The sequence below is a fragment of the Enhydra lutris genome, unplaced genomic scaffold (assembly GCF_002288905.1).
Source record: "Enhydra lutris kenyoni isolate GAN:26980312 unplaced genomic scaffold, ASM228890v2 scaffoldscaffold9, whole genome shotgun sequence".
Taxonomy (NCBI): domain Eukaryota; kingdom Metazoa; phylum Chordata; class Mammalia; order Carnivora; family Mustelidae; genus Enhydra; species Enhydra lutris.
In genome coordinates this window covers 21,259,770-21,276,274 of record NW_019154093.1, presented here as the reverse complement: position 1 = coordinate 21,276,274, position 16,505 = coordinate 21,259,770, and the positions used below count along the sequence as shown (strand labels likewise).

Sequence of the window (16,505 nt, the reverse complement as noted above, 5' to 3'; positions counted from 1 at the left end):
AGATTTATTTTTCTTATAGCACCCACCACTGTTTGTTGGTTTATTCATTGTTTATCTCCCCTACTAGAATGTAAACTCCTTGAGGGCAGGGCTTGGGTCTACCCCCCCCCTTTTTTTTCACATTTCTGCCTCTAGCAACTGGTTCAGTAGTTGTTCATAGTAGATGTTCAGTAAATAATTATTGAAGGAATATATCTTATCTTTTTTAATCCTTATAAAAATCCTATGAAATAAGTACAAATAACTCCATTTTATAGATGCAGAAATAGAATCAGGGAAGTTAGAGAATATCCTCAAGGTTGTACAGCTTAGTATATGGCAGAAGTTGGATTCTAGTGAAGATATTTCTGACTTCAAAGTGATTATTCTTAACCATTAATACTTTCTTACTGACATAGCTGGTTTTGGAGGAAATTTCAACAACATATACAACAAAGTTCTCTGGTAATAAGGAGTTTGATTTAACATCTTATTAGCACTTTATCAGTAAAATCTGGGACACAGCAATCTAGAATTGAAACCTTCAGGTAGTTAACTATTTTGTTTCATTTGAAAATAAGGGAAAACCTCTAGAAAGAAGTTGCATTAACTGCCTACAGTTACAGAATATGTTAAGTCATAGAGCCTGGCCTATGTCATTGAGTTCCCCATTTCAGTCTTATAACATGAAATTCATAAAATTAATTTTTGTCACTTCCTTACTTTCAGTTCTGTGCAGTTCAGTTCTTGAATTTCCATTAATAAAGCAAATATTGAATTTCATTTTATTAAAAGTGTTTCTTTAAATCTGACAGAATATCAACTTGCAAGACCTTCTGATGCAAACAGAAAGGAAATGTTGTTTGGAAGCCTTGCGAGACCTGGACATCCTATGGGGAAATTTTTTTGGGGTAAGATGCTAAATACTTAATCTTATTTCATGTTTTCTAATTAAGGAAGATTGAAAATATGAAAAGTTGATAAAGAATGGAAGATTATGAAAGCAGAGTAGCTAGGTACCTTTTACCTTTTAGGATAAGTCAGCAGCTTTTCAAGCACGTATTTGGTTCTCTAACATTGGATGTATCAAGAATAGCACTTAACATTTTGTGAATGCTTTTTGAGTATCAGATACTCTGCTAATTCTACATGAATTACCTCATTTGACCATCATAACAATGTTATGAGCTGGGTACCATTATCTCCATTTAAAGATTAAGAAACAGGCTCAGGGAAGTTATTTAATTTGCTTAAATCACACAGTGGTGGATGTGAGATTTGAACCTCTGTTTATATAATTATAAAGTCTGTGCTCTACCCCAGCCTGACAATTTTCATTTATCAACAGAGATTCAGCAATGATTTCTCTAATAGTTTTTGAGTGGTGACCAAATTTTGTTTAATCAGTAAGCTGTTTAAATGGTGTCTGTTTTTCATAATGGCTTTTTCTTAGTGTTAGAGTTCAGTTACAACCTAATGTTAACCCTCTTGCCATAGTGTAGAATCTGGGATGAGTTGATCTAAGTAGTATTCAGCCATTAAAAAAAATGAAATCTTGACATTTTCAATGACATGGATGGAACTGGAGGGTGTTATGCTAAGCAAAATGAGTCAATCAGAGAAACATAATATCATATGATCTCATTGATAATGTGGAATTTAAGAAACAAAACAGAGGATCATAGGGGAAGAGAGGAAAAAATAAAGCAAGATGAAATCAGAGAGAGGGATAAACCAAAAGAGACTTTTAATTATAGGGAACAAACTGAGAGTTGCTAGAGGAGAGGGAAGTGGGGAGATGGTGCTGGGTGATGGACATTAAAGAGGGCATGTGATGTAATGAGCACTGGATATTATATAAGATTCAATCACTGACCTCTACCTCTGAAACCAATAATACATTATATGTTAATTAATTGAATTTAAACTTAAAAAATGGGAAGTAAATAGAACTTCATTCAAAGGATGTTTTGTAGAGTTACATACATTTTATATGACAACCTTGGTTTATATGGTTTATTTTTAAGGATTATATAGAATATAAATAAAATAATTCAGAGATAAAACCTGAATTGAATACTACACTACTTATTAAGAGAGGAAGTTTATGGCAGTTGTTGTTAAGGTATTGCCAAATGGATATTAATTCCTTATGTGTTAAAATATACATCACAATTGTTTTTGTGAATTTTTGTCCTATGTTGATATTATTGTTATTATTATATACTAGTTCTATATTATTGAGTCACTTAGGTTATTTCATTACTTGTACATTATTAGCAGAGTATGCATTTTTGGTGTAGAGACTTTTGACAAAGTAAACTTTAAAAAAATTTTAAAAATTTCAGTATAGTTCAAAATAAAACTATCCTTTCTGTGATCTTTATCATCCTTTTTTACAGGAAATGCTGAGACACTCAAACATGAACCAAAAAGAAATAATATTGATACGCATGCTAGACTGAGAGAATTCTGGATGCGTTACTATTCTGCTCATTACATGACTTTAGTGGTTCAGTCCAAAGGTAGTGTATTATGTTATGACCCTTAGAATTACTTCGAAGTAGTGCTTTCTTAGGCTTTGTTTGCCTTGATCAGTTTTGCAGTGTACTATTAATTACTTTAGTGCTTGATTCTAGTATGACTTAAAGGAAATCAGGATTTGGAAAAGTCACATAGCAAGTGGAATAGCTTTGAGGAAGCACAAAACTATCTGATTCTCAGGCAACTTTTTTTTTTTTTTTTTTAAGAGACATAGGTCGTATTTCTAGGCTAGTCTGTGAGTTTGTGAGTATACTAATGTACTAATAGGTCATGAATTGGTCTTTTCAGGGACATTCAGATGCTGCCTCTGTTATCTTTGGTTTTGCATTTACTCTATATTGATCATAAACTCTGACAGGGCAAGGTGTCTGTCTTTTCATCTTTACATAGGGTCCAGTGGCATGATTAATTGAAATCCATCATAGTAATGATAGCAAAAGTATCTTAAATGTAAAGAACTGGTCAGTATTTCTTTTCTTTTCCTTCTTTTATCATTATCTTCAGTAATGTGTGTTAACTTTTTCTCATTAAATAAATGGTAGCTTTCTTTTGTTTTCCTTATATTTCAGTCTCTTTAGTTCAGTTGTCAAAATATTCCTTTTTGACATATCTTACAGTTTGCACATTTATTTTTGAAAAAGTAAACTTCTCACCTGATATGACTCTTTGTTTTTATAAAATTTTGTTCTCTCATGTCAAAATTTAAATTAAAGCTGACTTGGCTCTTAGGTAGAAAACATTTTTGCATTTAGGATCAAAATTAGTCCACTAAGTTGACTTGAATATAAAGCTTTGGATATAGAATGGTAGATTGTTTTGTTCAGACTGCAGATGTGCATCTAGATTCCTTTTACAGCATTTGTTAAAATAGGCAGTTCCATATTCAGTATGTAATTTCAATTTTTAATTACTGTTTCCAAGTCTGTCACAAATGTGCATTTTTCTTCAACTGTATTATTTCCGTTGCATTCTCTTGTGATGACAAATATGAGTGTATTTTTTTAAAGATTTTATTTATTTGACAGACAGAGATCACAAGTAGGCAGAGAGGCAGGCAGAGAGAGAGGGGGAAGCAGGCTCCCTGCTGAGCAGAGAGCCCTATGCGGGGCTCAATCCCAGGACCCTGGGATCATGACCTGAGCCGAAGGCAGAGGCTTTAACCTACTGAGCCACCCAGGTGCCCCCACATATAAGAGTGTATTAATGCTTGTTGCAAATTTCTAAAATAAGTCCCAGATATTTGATAAGAAAACCTTGTACAATTCAAATTCAATTGTTTTTAACCTTTAGCATTTATTATAACATTTAAGAGTTAAATATCTATGGATGCCTGGGTGGCTCAATCGGTTAAGCGATTATATATGTATATTATACGATTTATAAAATAATGTTTGCAAGTGCATAAAATAAGAGTTAAATATCTATATAAGTGGTAAAGAGTAAATTCACAGCTTGATTAGTTTGATTTGTATCTTGGTTTTTTACTGGGCACCTTTTGAAAATTAGTGAAACTTGTGTCTGGTGGAACTAACAAATACTATTCATTGATAGTAATGAGTCAGTGAGGTAAAGGTAAAAGGTTTCTTTTCCCACTTAGATCTGCTTTATTAGAAATTTCAAAAAAATTTTGTATGAAATATCAGAATCAAAAGAAGATAGAAATCATATGAAACCTAAGAGGAAGACTTACAGATTGAAACCTCAGCAAGTATAAATTAATGTAAAATAAATGGAGTGTAAAAGTACTAATGAGATCCTGAGAAAGAAAAATCAGTATGGTATGGGTTAATTGGGAGAAATGTTCCTTGAGGAAGTAAGTTTGGAATAGAGTAGGAGGATGGTTAGTATATTCTTATCTCTTGCCCCTCTACACTGCCTAATGATAAACAAAAACTTTCTTTCCTTTTTTTTTTTTTTAACTTGTGTACTTTTTTCTGACTTTATCAATGAGAAATACAGGAGTCTAATAAAATTATATGTGTCTTAAGGTTTTCTTAATTGTTGTTATTTTGTTGTTATTGTTGTTACTCATTACTGATTAAGAAGTGGCAAGTAAAGCCCAAATCAAAATATCCCTTTGTTTTATACCTAAAGGTAGGTGAGATATCCAATTGCATTTCTACCTTAAATAACAATATTGCATTTTCCTGTCTCCTTCCTGCTCTCCCCATAAGAAACACTGGATACTTTGGAAAAATGGGTGACTGAAATCTTCTCTCAGATACCAAACAAGTAAGACATTAATTTTCATAAACCATATACTTTTAGAGTTAAAGAGGCATCTTCTTGTGTGAGTCCCAGAGGTTCCTTTTTTTTTTTTTTTTTGGTGGGGGAAGGGGTATTATTTTTTTATTATTTATTTATTTATTTTTAAAAAGATTTTATTTATTTATTTGACAGAGATCACAAGTAGGCAGAGAGGCAGGCAGAGAGAGAGAGGAGGAAGCAGGCTCCCTGCTGTGCAGAGAGTCTGATGCAGGGCTTGATCCTAGGACCCTGAGATCATGACCCAAGTCGAAGGCAGAGGCTTTAACCCACTAAGCCACCCAGGCACCCATGGGGTATTATTTTTTTTTAAAGGTGATTAAATTAAGACCTAAAATGGTTTTAGCAAGATCACAGAGACTTTGAGTGGGAAAACCAAGATGAGAATCCAAGTTTCTATAATTTCTATAGTTCAAAATTTGTAAGCTTGTAAACTTGCAGTAAGCAGTAATTCTGAAGATTTTATGGCTCCTTTTACATTTAGAGGTTTTCTGTTACTGTGTAGAGTGTTTGAAACTGATATAAAAGCAAGTATTATATTGTGAGGCAGAGTATGTATATATTCGTATCCCTCAGAACAAATTGTGTTCTCAAAGTTTGCTTCTTAAGGAAACAAGTTGTTTGGGACTTGCAGTACTCTCCTCCATGAAAGAAAGAATCTTGTAGGTGATGATTGACTTTCCATATTAACTAAAAAGTCTATTTCATGTAGTTGATCCAAATTATCTTTTTTTTTTTTTTTTTAAGATTTTATTTATTTATTTAACAGACAGATCACAGGTAGGCAGAGAGGCAGGCGGGGGGAGGGGGGAGCAAGCTCCCCGCTGAGCAGAGAGCCCAACGTGGGGCTCGATCCCTGAACCCTGGGATCATAACCTGAGCCGAAGGCAGAGGTTTTAACCCACTGAGCCACCCAGGTGCCCCAATCCAAATTATCTTTTTTTAGAAATTGCATATATGGTTCCAGTTAGAAAAGTTTCTACTTTTTGTTTACCTCAAATTCATCAACATGATACAGATATTTAAAATACACTTTGTTGTATTGTAATAAAGAATATCAGAAAATTAATTCTGAAGCAATTAAGTCCTTCTTCCTACTCCTAGTGTTTATATTTTAATGCAATAAATGAAATCAGGTTTTTTTTCTTGCATCAGGTGAGTAAGTTAGATTTTTTTCCAGTTCCTCATTCTAGGACATAATTTATTTTAAATTTATGAAAGAAAAATTGGCTATGGAAATGTTAGAATATTTGTAGTAACAACTGATTGGTTATTATTAACTTGGCTTTATATAAATTTTCATTGATAATTTAGCAGTACTTTTACTTTTTAGGTATGGAAAGATAATGAAAGCCATGCCAAAGTTATGGGATTGTTTTGTTTGTTTTGTTTGTTTGGATAAGAAATGAGTATGAGCTATGGAAATGTTGAATGGCAAATTAAAATGTGTGAACCTTTAGCAAAAAATCAGGGGTATGTTGATGAGAGGAATTCATTAGGTCCTGTCAGTCCCTGGTAGGCAATTTTTAGAAGTTCTCTTAAATAGTAATCACTAACAACTTTGGTTCCTTAATTGAATAGGTTAAAAAGTCTTCTGGGTATTTAATAATAATTCATATTGACAGTGTTTTAGAAGAGACAGTTAACAAAATAACCAAATGAGAAGCCTCTAGAAGGAGAGTCCATGTCTTTAAATACCAAAGTGCCTAATACACTGCTGGATACCTAATCAGTCCATTTATACTTGTTGAATTAAAAATACCTCTAGTATGTTTTCTTTCTGGAATGGCTTTATATGGGAGGAGAATTTAAGTTGAATGGGGCTGATAGAGGCAGTAAATATTGGAAGGGGAGGCCCTTTCACTTCATTGTTTTCTGTTTCCCATGAGTTTTGGAGATATTTGAGTTACTGGGACTGAGATGAAGACTAGGTTAAGCTCAGGATTTTGTGGCATTGTTGCCATCTATTTGCTTATGCCTAGAATGCTTTTTAGCCAGGAGTATGTAGAATAGATTATAAATACCTATCAGTTAGGCATCCCTAAAGATACTGCTTATAAAGGCTTTTGCCAATTAAATTTTAATATATTTGTTTTATTTTCAGTGGGTTACCCAAACCAAACTTTGGCCATTTAACGGATCCATTTGACACACCAGCATTTAACAAACTTTATAGAGGTTCGTGAACCAAAGGTTTAAAACTGTTTGAAATAACTGTAGCGCATTCTCTAAAACTTACTTGAGGCTGCCAATTTTCTTTGAAAATGATAACACAACAGAAAGTCCAGCTGGGTTGGAAAGAGAGTAGAAGGACAGAGGCGATCCAGTTAGTGACGGACAGCAGACCAGTAACAGATTGGTCTGCTGCCTTGCTGCTACTCGAGTCTGTTTTATGCTTTCTCCTTGTTTTCAAAAACCCTTACTCCCTTTTTTTCTTTGATTGACATTTCTTTCCAAGTTCATTTTATCTATGCTCTGCTCTTTATTACCTTTAAAAAGAGAAAAATAGGGGAGGGATAAGGCTTTGGAAATTATTTCCTTTTATCTCAATTATAAAAACAATTTTTTTTAAATGAAGAAAAATAAAAATAAAGTATAAAGAAATTGGAAAATCACCCTTAAATCTTATCATCTAGAGAAGTCATTTTGGCAAATTTCTTTTGAGTTTCTGTAGGTATATTTTAACATAGTTGAGATGATAAAGTATATACACTTCTCTTACTTTTTTCATTCAATATTATATTTGTAAGAATTTCCCAATGAGCCGCCACATGGTTATGCTATAATTTGCATAACAATTGCCAATAGTGAATATTGCAGAAATATTCCTAATTCAACTTTTTTCTTTCTTTGCTCTTTCTATGATGGCAGATCCTCCCTCCCCTTTTCCTGATTGCCTAGGTATTCCCTCCTCTTCTTTGTTTACCCCATTGCCAGTCTCTCTCCTCTTCCTTTCTTTGATCAATGACTGTTTAGTCACACCCTTTAACTGCTGCCCACTCCATTCTATCTAAGCTGACTCTTCCCAGAGACAGCTTATTTCTGTTGTGTTCTTTCTGGCTTTGTCATTTTCTCTTCATAGAATCATAGAGTAATAGCACTAGGAAGAATCATAGAGCTACTTTAGCCTAACCCCCTTTCCATATGATAAGAAAACAGATACAAAAAGATTTAAATGAGAATTATTTTCCTCAAGGTTACATAAACACATATAGCAAGATAGAGGTAGGGCTAGATTTCAACCATGGGTCTCCCAGCTCCTAGTCCTGTATCCTTTCTTGCAAGAAAGGATCCTTCTTAGGAGTATTTCATATTTTCATAGTTCTTTTATCCGTTTTCTCTACCTATGAAACCAAACTGAAAAGAAATTTATAAAAATTACATTATTCAAATTGGAAAATTGGCAACTTGAAATAATAATTGCATTGTATTTAACCTTCCCCTGTTTACTGGAGGATGAAATATATTTTAAAAATTCGTGTAGCATAAGAAAAATTAATGGAGAAACACTTATATCTGTTTTTCTGGAAAATATTTTTGTTTAGTTGTTCCAATCAGAAAAATTCATGCTCTGACCATCACATGGGCACTTCCCCCTCAACAGCAACATTACAGGTAAGAGTTCAGGGCAAATTTACTGCATTGGAAACTGAATGAGAGTGATATTTGGAAGCATATTAAACAGTTTCAATTTGAGTGTTCTGTTATTTGATAAACTGGGACCTCACTACTGGAGTTTTTGAACCTGGCTGTATATTTTAATGTCTTCTTGGGTATAAAAACTAGAGTTTCCTTACAGCTAGTTGCCTTTCCTGAGTCTTTGAAAATAAGTATCTTTGTGTGAATGCTAACTTCTGTAACTATATTCTTTAGTACTTTGAGTACAAAAATATATTAGCTTATGGCTTGTTTGTTAGAGGTGACCACTTAGTTTGAGCTTGTCAAAAAGTAAAGTAACTTTGAGCCTGGAATATGACTACAACCTAAATCTGAAGGACCTACACTTTTGAGGTAGTAATGAGTTAGGGAAGAGTTATGTAGATTAGGAAAACATTTTCCCAGCTTATTTATATAGTTATCTTATATGAGCAGAATAGCGAGGGCAAGAAGTTCTTTAAAGATAAGGATCAGTCAATGCCTACAAATACTTTTCTGATTAAAACAAATGTTAAGGAACTGATAAAAATTTACCTTATTTTTTAAAAAAAACATTACCAACAGAACGAACCCATGAGGATAAACACAGAAGCAAAAGGAAAGTAATATTGCTTAAGCTCAGTAAAAACTTTTTTTTCACATATATGATAGAATAATCAATCATCCTATCAAGTTAACAAGAATGGTATGCTTCCCTTAAGAAAGCAGAGAACATGTATTATCTACTTGCTCTTGATGCAAGGATAACACAGGAAAAAGCAATATTCATTGATTTTGTAGTTATGGTAGAGTGTCTTAAAAAGTTAAAATTATTATATGCATGTTTAAAAGCTCATTGTATTTAACTTTTTACAATAAAAATAATACGTTCTTGTAAAATATTAAAATAGGGCAAAAGAGTATTAACTAAAATAAAGCTGTGCTTCCAGTTTTTGTTTCTGGGAAATAGACCCAACATTAATACTTTCTTATATATCCTTCAGACATTGAATCAGTGAATATAAAACCTTTTTTTTATGGAGATGAAACTATACTATATATACTATTGTTCCTTTTTTGGGCTATGCTTATTTTTCTAATTAACAAAGGCTGATTTATCCTGATTGATTACTAAGGTAGTTTATTATAGAAATCTTGAAAATTACTGAAAAGCAGGAAAAAGTCATTCACGATTATGTTTTCCAAAGAATGTTAAAATTTCTGTATGTTTCCATCCAGTTATTATTTTTTATGGGCTATTTGTTTTAATATGCCCTTCATCATTCATCTTGAATCTCTAATTCTGTGAATTAGCCTTTTGGGGAAGCCTTTTTTTTTGTTCCCCACAAAGAAGTCTCCCCCTTTTTAAAAATTAGTTATCTTTTAATTTTACAGATGCTCAAAGTCATACAACATGTAATTGGCAGAGTTGACATCTGAACACTGACATTTAAATTTTAGAATCTGAACTCTTTTTTTTTTTAAGGATGAAATGGCTTATTTTATTTTTTTAAATTAACATATAATGTATTTTTTGCCCCAGGGGGGCAGGTCTGTGAATCATCAGGCTTGCACATTTCACAGCACTCACGATAGCACATACCCTCCCCGATGTCCATCCCCCAGCCACCCTATCCCTAACCTCTCACACCCCAGCAACCCCTCAGTTTGTTTTGTGAGATTAAGAGTCTCATGGTTTGTCTCCTGCTGGATCCCATCTTGTTTTATTTTTTCCCTCCCTACCCTTGTTTATACCTACAGAGTAACCAAATACAAAACCATTAGTTTTTTTCAGATGCAGATGTTGTGTAATCTACAGCATTCATTCTTTAATTTATTTCCCCTATATCAGTCCTAGGATAGATATGATTCAAGTTCATATTTTGAAACAATTTTGTGTGGGGTTTGAAGATTGCTTAATGTAGTCAAGATCCTAATATTATAACTTAACTTTTAAGAGTTTATTGAACTCCATAAACTAATTTTAAAATTTAAGAATGCTTAGATTTCTTAACTTTATTTTTCTGTAGTTTTATTTTGTAGCAATACATTTCTGAAATTATAGTAGAAGCCAGTGGGAAAAGACAATTTAAATAATATATATATAATTACTCAGACTAACATTTTTACACCTGTTACATTGTCATGAAAACTCTATGAGTAAGTAGCTGGGCAAGTGAAGAGAAAAAGAAAATACAATGAGGTTATGTCTCTTGTTCAAGATCATGAATTTACTTAAAGGAATAACTAAAAATATAAGCTAGATTTTCTGACCCATAAAGTAATACATTTCATTTTACTACAGAGCTGGATGCAATACTGAAAGTTTTTCCTGACACTGAGGGATTCATTCTCTGTATTAGGTTCTAAAATGATAATCTATATTATTTCCATTTGAGGTGAAACAAAAATGAAATATTTTACCATAAAAAAAAGTTTGGCATTCAAGAGAAAAAGTTGTAGTCTTAGTTTTGAAATGATCATACTCTTTCAGTGATTTCAGATAAAGAAGTTAAATTTTACCATGTTTTCTGTATTTACTGTGCTATTATCAAGTTAATAATAATTTCATGTGTGGTGGAATTTATGATGTTTATAATCATATTCTTAAATATCATAATATTTGAAGTAAGAATTCCTTCTGTGCTTATACCTTAATTATTTTTATTTTTGACCTTAACATTTTTTTTTAAAGGGTGAAGCCACTTCATTATATCTCTTGGCTGGTTGGGCATGAAGGCAAAGGCAGCATACTTTCTTACCTTAGAAAAAAGCAAGTATTTAATTAATAAGTATTTTCAGTGTAGCAATCTCTGAAATATAATAGACAATAAGCATTCTATAACCTATTCTTCTTGTTTTACCTGCCAGAAAGCCTAGAATCAGATCTAATGGTTAATTATGGCCACTTTAATACCTAAATTATTTTAATAGCCCTATTGTATTTGTGCATTTCCTCAGAAGCTACCTTTTAGCCCCCCCCCCTTTTTTTTTTTAAAGATTTTATTTATTTATTTGACAGAGAGAGAGATCACAAGTAGACAGAGAAGCAGGCAGAGAGAGAGAGGGAAGCAGGCTCCCTGCTGAGCAGAGAGCCCGATGCGGGACTCGATCCCAGGACCCTGAGATCATGACCTGAGCTGAAGGCAGCGGCTTAACCCACTGAGCCACCCAGGCGCCCTACCTTTTAGCCCTTATTGGAAGTTAGTTATACACAAAATTTAAAAAATCATAAATAAATGGATTCCAGAGTTACATAAAAGCTTAGCTCTAATCAAGAATTTAGATTTGAATGGTAAAGAGGTCGATTATTTAAATGCTGTGGATCTCCTGCCTTTCCCAACCCAGAAGGTGGACTTTAATGAAAACTACACTGGGCAGAGAAATCATAACAAATAGTAGGACTGTGAACATTATATGCAACTGTGTTAGCAGAATGTTTCCTAATGCATTTAAGCACTTGGTTAAGTTGCCTAGTCAAATTATAGAAAGATAGCTTTAAATCAGGACCAATAATTAAAGTACTTCCTTGTTTGATTTTTCTGTACACTAATTCAAGAATGGAAAGGAAGATGAGAAATTTAAGTAAGTACTTTAAAGGAGTGGTATGACTAGAACATTCAAAGAAAGCTAAAAGACTAGGGTTATTGTAAAAGAATAAACTAATGGTATTAGTTACATGTATATCTTACACAATAAATGCAATATGCTTTAAGATGTGCACAGTTTTTCTACCTTACCGAACTTTATTAGGATTTTACATTCTTCATTCTGGTTTCTTCCCTTCTTGTTTTAGGTTTGCAGGATTATTCTAGTCAGGAAAAAGACAGAGACTCATTGCTTCTTTCTTAGACAACCTATAGAGGTTAGCTGATAGTCTCAAAGAGCTCATTCGATATCCCAAGTAGGGATATATCTGAAGTATTTTAAGCTTCTTCTCGGAGACAGGTTCAAATGGGATGAACGAAATGCCTCCCAGCAACCATAATTTTAATATTTGGTGCTGTTCTCTTCAACAGAAACTTCTGTCTCTTCATAAAACTATTAATATTATTACTATGTTATAATATGTATCAGTGCTTCCATAAATATGGCTGTTATCTCCTGGTGATTCTTGCATATAGTACAGTTGCTTGGGAGGCCTTGTACTTCAAAAATTTATACTTTTAAACTTACTTTTGGAAAGCATGTTTTCCTCTGAGTTTCCCAAATTTTACATAGAAAGCCTACCTATTTTGTTAATTTGAAGTATTTGTAGACTGTCAATCCCAAGATAATTGAGTGGATTCATTTTTCCTAACAATAGGTGCTGGGCTCTTGCACTATTTGGTGGAAATGGTGAGACAGGATTTGAGCAAAATTCTACTTACTCAGTGTTCAGCATTTCCATTACGTTGACTGATGAGGGTTATGAACATTTCTATGAGGTAAATAATTAAAATGGAATTTAAGAAATATAGATATTACTTTATGCAAAAACATAATCAGATGTTTTGTTTTCAGGTTGCTCATACTGTCTTTCAGTATTTGAAAATGCTGCAGAAGCTTGGCCCAGAAAAAAGGTAATATGTACATAGTAGAATTAGGCTAGAAATCAGTCCTAGTATATTTTAGCCTTCAGTCTGCCAAATAAACATGTTTTAGTCCTACCATGATGGTTTTTCAGGCATTTCCTGCTTAAGTTCCTTTACTGGCTCCATATTCTGATTCTTTTACATGTATTCACATGGGAAACTTGAAACATTAAGGGTTTACATTAATGTGGCCAGTCTGTTTTTTTTCTCTTTCCTTGCTGAAGATTCCAATAAATTTAAATACATCTTCTACTTAAAAATTTCTTCTTTCACAGAATTTTTGAAGAGATTCAGAAAATTGAGGATAATGAATTTCATTACCAAGAACAGGTACTGGAAGTCAAATTCTTTTTGAGTGTTATCTGTGACCAAGTTGAAACTGGTGTGGACATTATTCCTCTTTTTGGAAGTGTCACTGGAGTTTTAATTCTGCCACTCTCTGTCATGTGAGTCCTAAGATGGCCTTGAGGTTATCTGAAAATTAACTCTTGTGTTTTTAAGTACGTATCTTGAGTAACAGTGAGGGCATTAGGCGGATTGACACATCTTGTGTGACAATCATTTTATCTATGAATAAAATGTCTGTCCTTTGATAAACATTCATGGATAACTTGCTATGTTACTTGATATTTTGGGAATTCTGATATTACGAAGACATTCTACAGGATAATTCTGTGATAATTACCATATGTACTATGAGAAACAGTGTACTTTAGGATTTCAGGGCAAGGAGAACATTTGCCTTCCATCTGAATAGAATCAGGGAAGGCTCCATGGATGTGGTAAATTTGAATTGAGTTCAGCATTAAAAACAGATAAGGTTGGATACACTGTAAGCAATGAGAAAAACATAAATAAAGAATTCTGGGTTATTGTGAAAAAGTAAATGATCCTATGTATCTTTGAAAGGAAGGTATAATATAAGGCTGAAAGGTAAGGAGTTTAAAGCAGGATTTCTTTAAAACCCTTTTTGTGGGGCACCTGGGTGACTCTGGGTTAAGCCTCTGCTTTCGGCTCAGGTCATGATCTCAGGGTCCTGGGATCAAGCCCCACATCAATGGGGAGCTCAACAGGGAGCCTAGTTCCCCCACCACCACCCGCCTGCCTCTCTCTACTTGTGATCTCTGTCTGTCAAATAAATAAAATCTTGAAAGAAAAAAAAAAACACAACAACGCTTTTTGTGTCCTGGATCTCTTTGGAAATCTGTTGAATCCTCAGAATAGTATTTTCATCCCTTCAACTTTTTAAGCTCTCAGAAATTTGTCATAGTGGTACAGTGACCACTGATTTATCCCTCCCTCACCTAGATTCACTAGTTGTTAATAGCTTTCCATATTTTCTGTTCTCTTTTTTTAAAAGACAAATTTGTGGTTTTAAAAAAGTATTTTATTTTAGAGAGAGAGAGTGAGCAAGAGAGACCACAAACAGGGTGAAGAGCAGAGGGAGAAGCAGACTCCCTGCTGAGCAAGGAGCCCGAGGTGGGACTTGATCCCAGGACTTTGGGGTCATGACCTGAACCAAAGGCAGACACCCAACTGACTGAGCCATCCAGGTGCCCCATATTTTCTATTTCTTTCTTTCCTTATATATGCATGTGCATGTATGCATATCTTTTTCCCAAAACATTTGAGATTTAATTACAGATATTATGGTACTTCACTTCTGAACGTTTTGTAGCATATATCTGCTACACAAATGTATTCTTTTGCATAAACCTCACTAAAATTGTCGCACCCAGGAAATTACATTGAAACAATGTTGTCAGATATTACACAAACCAGGGATGCCTGGGTGGTTCAGTCTGTTATTCTTCTGACTCTTGATCTCAGCTGAGGTCTTAATCTTAGAGTCATGAGTTCAAGCCCTGCATTGGACTCCACACTGGGTGTGGAGCCTACTTAAAAAAAAAAAAGATACGTATACACACATATTGTATAACATATATGTTACACAATTATATGTGTAATTTGTATATTATATATATGTTACATAATTCATAAAATAGTGTTTCTAAGTGAAATAAAATACAGTAGTTTTTGAAGGAATATTGAAGTAAAGTACTCAAAATGTTCAAAAAATAAATGTGTATCTTTATTAACATATTAAATAATAAAGTCTAACAGTTACTTCAGTTTTAAGTAGCAGTGAGTGTGAGATATCTGCGAGAACTATATTGTGATTCCTTTTTTTAAAAGATCTTATTTATTTGAGAGAGCACGCACAGGGGGTCAGGGGGCAGAGGAAGAGGGAGAAGCAGATTCCCTGCTGAGCTTGATGCGGGGCTTGATGTGGGGCTTGATCCCAGGACCCTAAGATCATGACCTGAGCTGAAGGCAGATGCTTAATCGACTGAGCCACTGAGGTACCCAACTATATTGTGATTGTTATTGGTTAGTCATAGATGCCACTAATACAAGTGTGGTTTGTACCTATATTCATAATAGAATAAAAATGCTAATTTATAGGTTACTGAAAATAAATACGTAATTTCTTCCCAGCCAATTCATGCACATACACACTCCTGAATTTGTTCATTGATATATCTTGTGGGAAATGTCTGTGGACCCTGGATTAAAAACCCCTGATTTAGAACTGCTTCATAGAGCTTCTTGAAGCTGCCTTTTTGGTCATCACCAGAGATGATTTCCTGAATATCTACTATAAGTAGAGAAGATTTAGGTACATGAGGACAAGGTCACAAAAACTGTAAGCTTTCAGTTACTGTTGATTCCTATGTAATCTGCTCTGTATACTTGAATCATTGAGATAGAAATAAAAATCTTATTCTATGAAAACAGGCTGCTTTGACACATCTATTGGCCATTACAGGGCCCTATAGACACGCCCCCTGTAAGTGGACTTACAGGCATAGAACTCCACAAGTCCTCCCACTTACCTTACTAGGAGTAATTTTGTTCAGTGTCCTTATCAGCTGTGGTGGCAGCATGTGGGTCAGAACTATGGCAGGGAGGGAGTGGGATCAAGAATTGTGGACTACAACCCTAAGAGATACCCAGATTCTTTTTTGGGGGGATCAGCTTTTTAGCATTGGTTGAATGACATTTTTGTTCTGCCCCTCCAGTTTCTTCTTAGCAGATCATTTCAAGATGTCTTTTTACTGACATCTCCCCATTTTTGTAGTTCCTATTTTTACCATTAGCAATATTCATGAATACTTGTCTTGATTTTAAAACATGAGCCCAAGACATCTTAGATTAAAACCTAATCAGTGCAAAGTGAGAACAAATCAGAAAGGTCTATATCTGTGTGTGAACTGCTAAATTAAATCAAGTAGCTCAGCTTATTTTTTTTTTTTTTTTTAAGATTTTATTTGACACAGAGAGAGAGATCACAAGTAGGCGGAGAGGCAGGCAGAGAGAGAGAGAGAGAGGAGGAAGCAGGCTCCCCACTGAGCAGAGAGCCTGATGCGGGGCTCGATCCCAGGACCCTGGGATCACGACCTGAGCCAAAGGCAGAGGCTTTAACCCATTGAGCCACCCAGGCGC

At 34.1% G+C, this 16,505-nt stretch overlaps 1 protein-coding gene across 2 annotated transcripts in view; it reads left to right on the top strand.

The window, feature by feature from the left end:
- LOC111142972 (nardilysin convertase) overlaps nt 1-16,505 on the top strand; it is a 109,152-nt gene that overhangs the window by 71,718 nt on the left and 20,929 nt on the right. For both annotated transcript variants that reach the window (XM_022496332.1, XM_022496331.1), the window contains 9 exons: nt 795-890; nt 2,382-2,504; nt 4,698-4,755; nt 6,893-6,966; nt 8,334-8,403; nt 11,120-11,197; nt 12,731-12,851; nt 12,928-12,986; nt 13,274-13,328. In XM_022496332.1, coding sequence (XP_022352040.1) covers nt 795-890; nt 2,382-2,504; nt 4,698-4,755; nt 6,893-6,966; nt 8,334-8,403; nt 11,120-11,197; nt 12,731-12,851; nt 12,928-12,986; nt 13,274-13,328 — 734 coding nt within the window. The remainder of the gene's footprint in view (nt 1-794; nt 891-2,381; nt 2,505-4,697; nt 4,756-6,892; nt 6,967-8,333; nt 8,404-11,119; nt 11,198-12,730; nt 12,852-12,927; nt 12,987-13,273; nt 13,329-16,505) is intronic.